Genomic DNA, 1,082 nt, shown 5'->3' on the forward strand with positions numbered 1-1,082 from the left:
GTCCCTGCTGGCTCACTGGGATGTTTAACTGGAACAGACCTTATTAATGGTGTTAGTTCCTCCTGCTCTGACCAGTCAATATGTCTGCTGTGACAAATATGTGACGTTTAACCTGAAGTTGTGGATGATCGCTCCATTAATCAGTTTAGACGTCTGGCCTCTTTAGTAATATTTTCTTTTACCTTTTCGTGCAGCTCCTGTTCAAGTACGATCTGGTGAAGTATGACATGGAGAAAGACGAGGCAGTGAAAGATCAACACGGTTTCTGTCAGCGAGTGGAGAGAGGTAAGAGTGCAACTGCTGTCGGCTCATCTTTGTCTTCACCTGGAAAACATCTGTACTGATGTGAATCCTTTTTCCTCTCAGGTGAGACGGGGCTTCTTCTGTCCAAGGTGAGCGCCCTCAGCCCGTTCTTCGGCTACGCTGGGAGCAAACAGCTGACGGAGAAGAAGCTGATGAGGAACGTGTTTGTGAAGGGAGACGCCTACTTTAACACGGGCGACCTAATGGCTGAGGACCACGAGGGCTTCATCTGTTTCAGAGACAGAGTGGGAGACACCTTCAGGTACAGTGAGAGACTGGGACTTTACTGCAGCTACAAGCTGCACACCTTTACCTGAGACGTTTACCAAGCAGACCAGCAAAGAGATGCTGCTGAGGTGATGTCACTTCCTGTATGGCATATTCATTTATTTCTCATTTTCTAAGACAGATTAGTGTCATTGAACAAAGTTAAACAAAGATGACTTTGTGAGTGAACAAATAAATACACCTCCCATGAAATGCTACTTCGCAGCAGCGCACGTATCCACATCCATGATATCTGCCAAAAACCGATTTTACAACTTCTTGGCTGTAATCTCTGTAAAACCTTCTACATGTTCTAACACTCTGAACGGTTCAGACCCCAACAGCACACCAGGAAAATCAGAGGAGAGGTTCGTCATTATCAGGGTCTGTGATGGTTGAGGGGCGATTATCTCATTACAGGCCTGTTTCTAATCTTGTCTAAATTGTTTTTGGTTTGATGGTTTTTTAATTTTATTTATTATTAAGTAAGAACATGATTATTCAGGTTTCCT

At 44.2% G+C, this 1,082-nt stretch overlaps 2 protein-coding genes across 2 annotated transcripts in view; both read left to right on the forward strand.

Moving 5' to 3' along the window:
• Positions 1-1,082, forward strand: part of LOC111648077 (long-chain fatty acid transport protein 6) — a 25,520-nt gene that overhangs the window by 3,384 nt on the left and 21,054 nt on the right. The window lies entirely within an intron of this gene.
• Positions 133-1,050, forward strand: LOC147817135 (long-chain fatty acid transport protein 2-like). Its single transcript, XM_087171682.1, has 2 exons — positions 133-285; positions 367-1,050. Exons 1-2 carry the CDS (start codon positions 228-230, stop codon positions 618-620), a joined length of 312 nt encoding a protein of 103 aa, XP_087027808.1. The 5' UTR covers positions 133-227; the 3' UTR covers positions 621-1,050.

This window comes from Seriola lalandi, unplaced genomic scaffold (assembly GCF_002814215.2).
Source record: "Seriola lalandi dorsalis isolate HSWRI2012SDOR001 ecotype SW California unplaced genomic scaffold, Sedor1 jcf7180002054939, whole genome shotgun sequence".
NCBI classification, from domain to species: domain Eukaryota; kingdom Metazoa; phylum Chordata; class Actinopteri; order Carangiformes; family Carangidae; genus Seriola; species Seriola lalandi.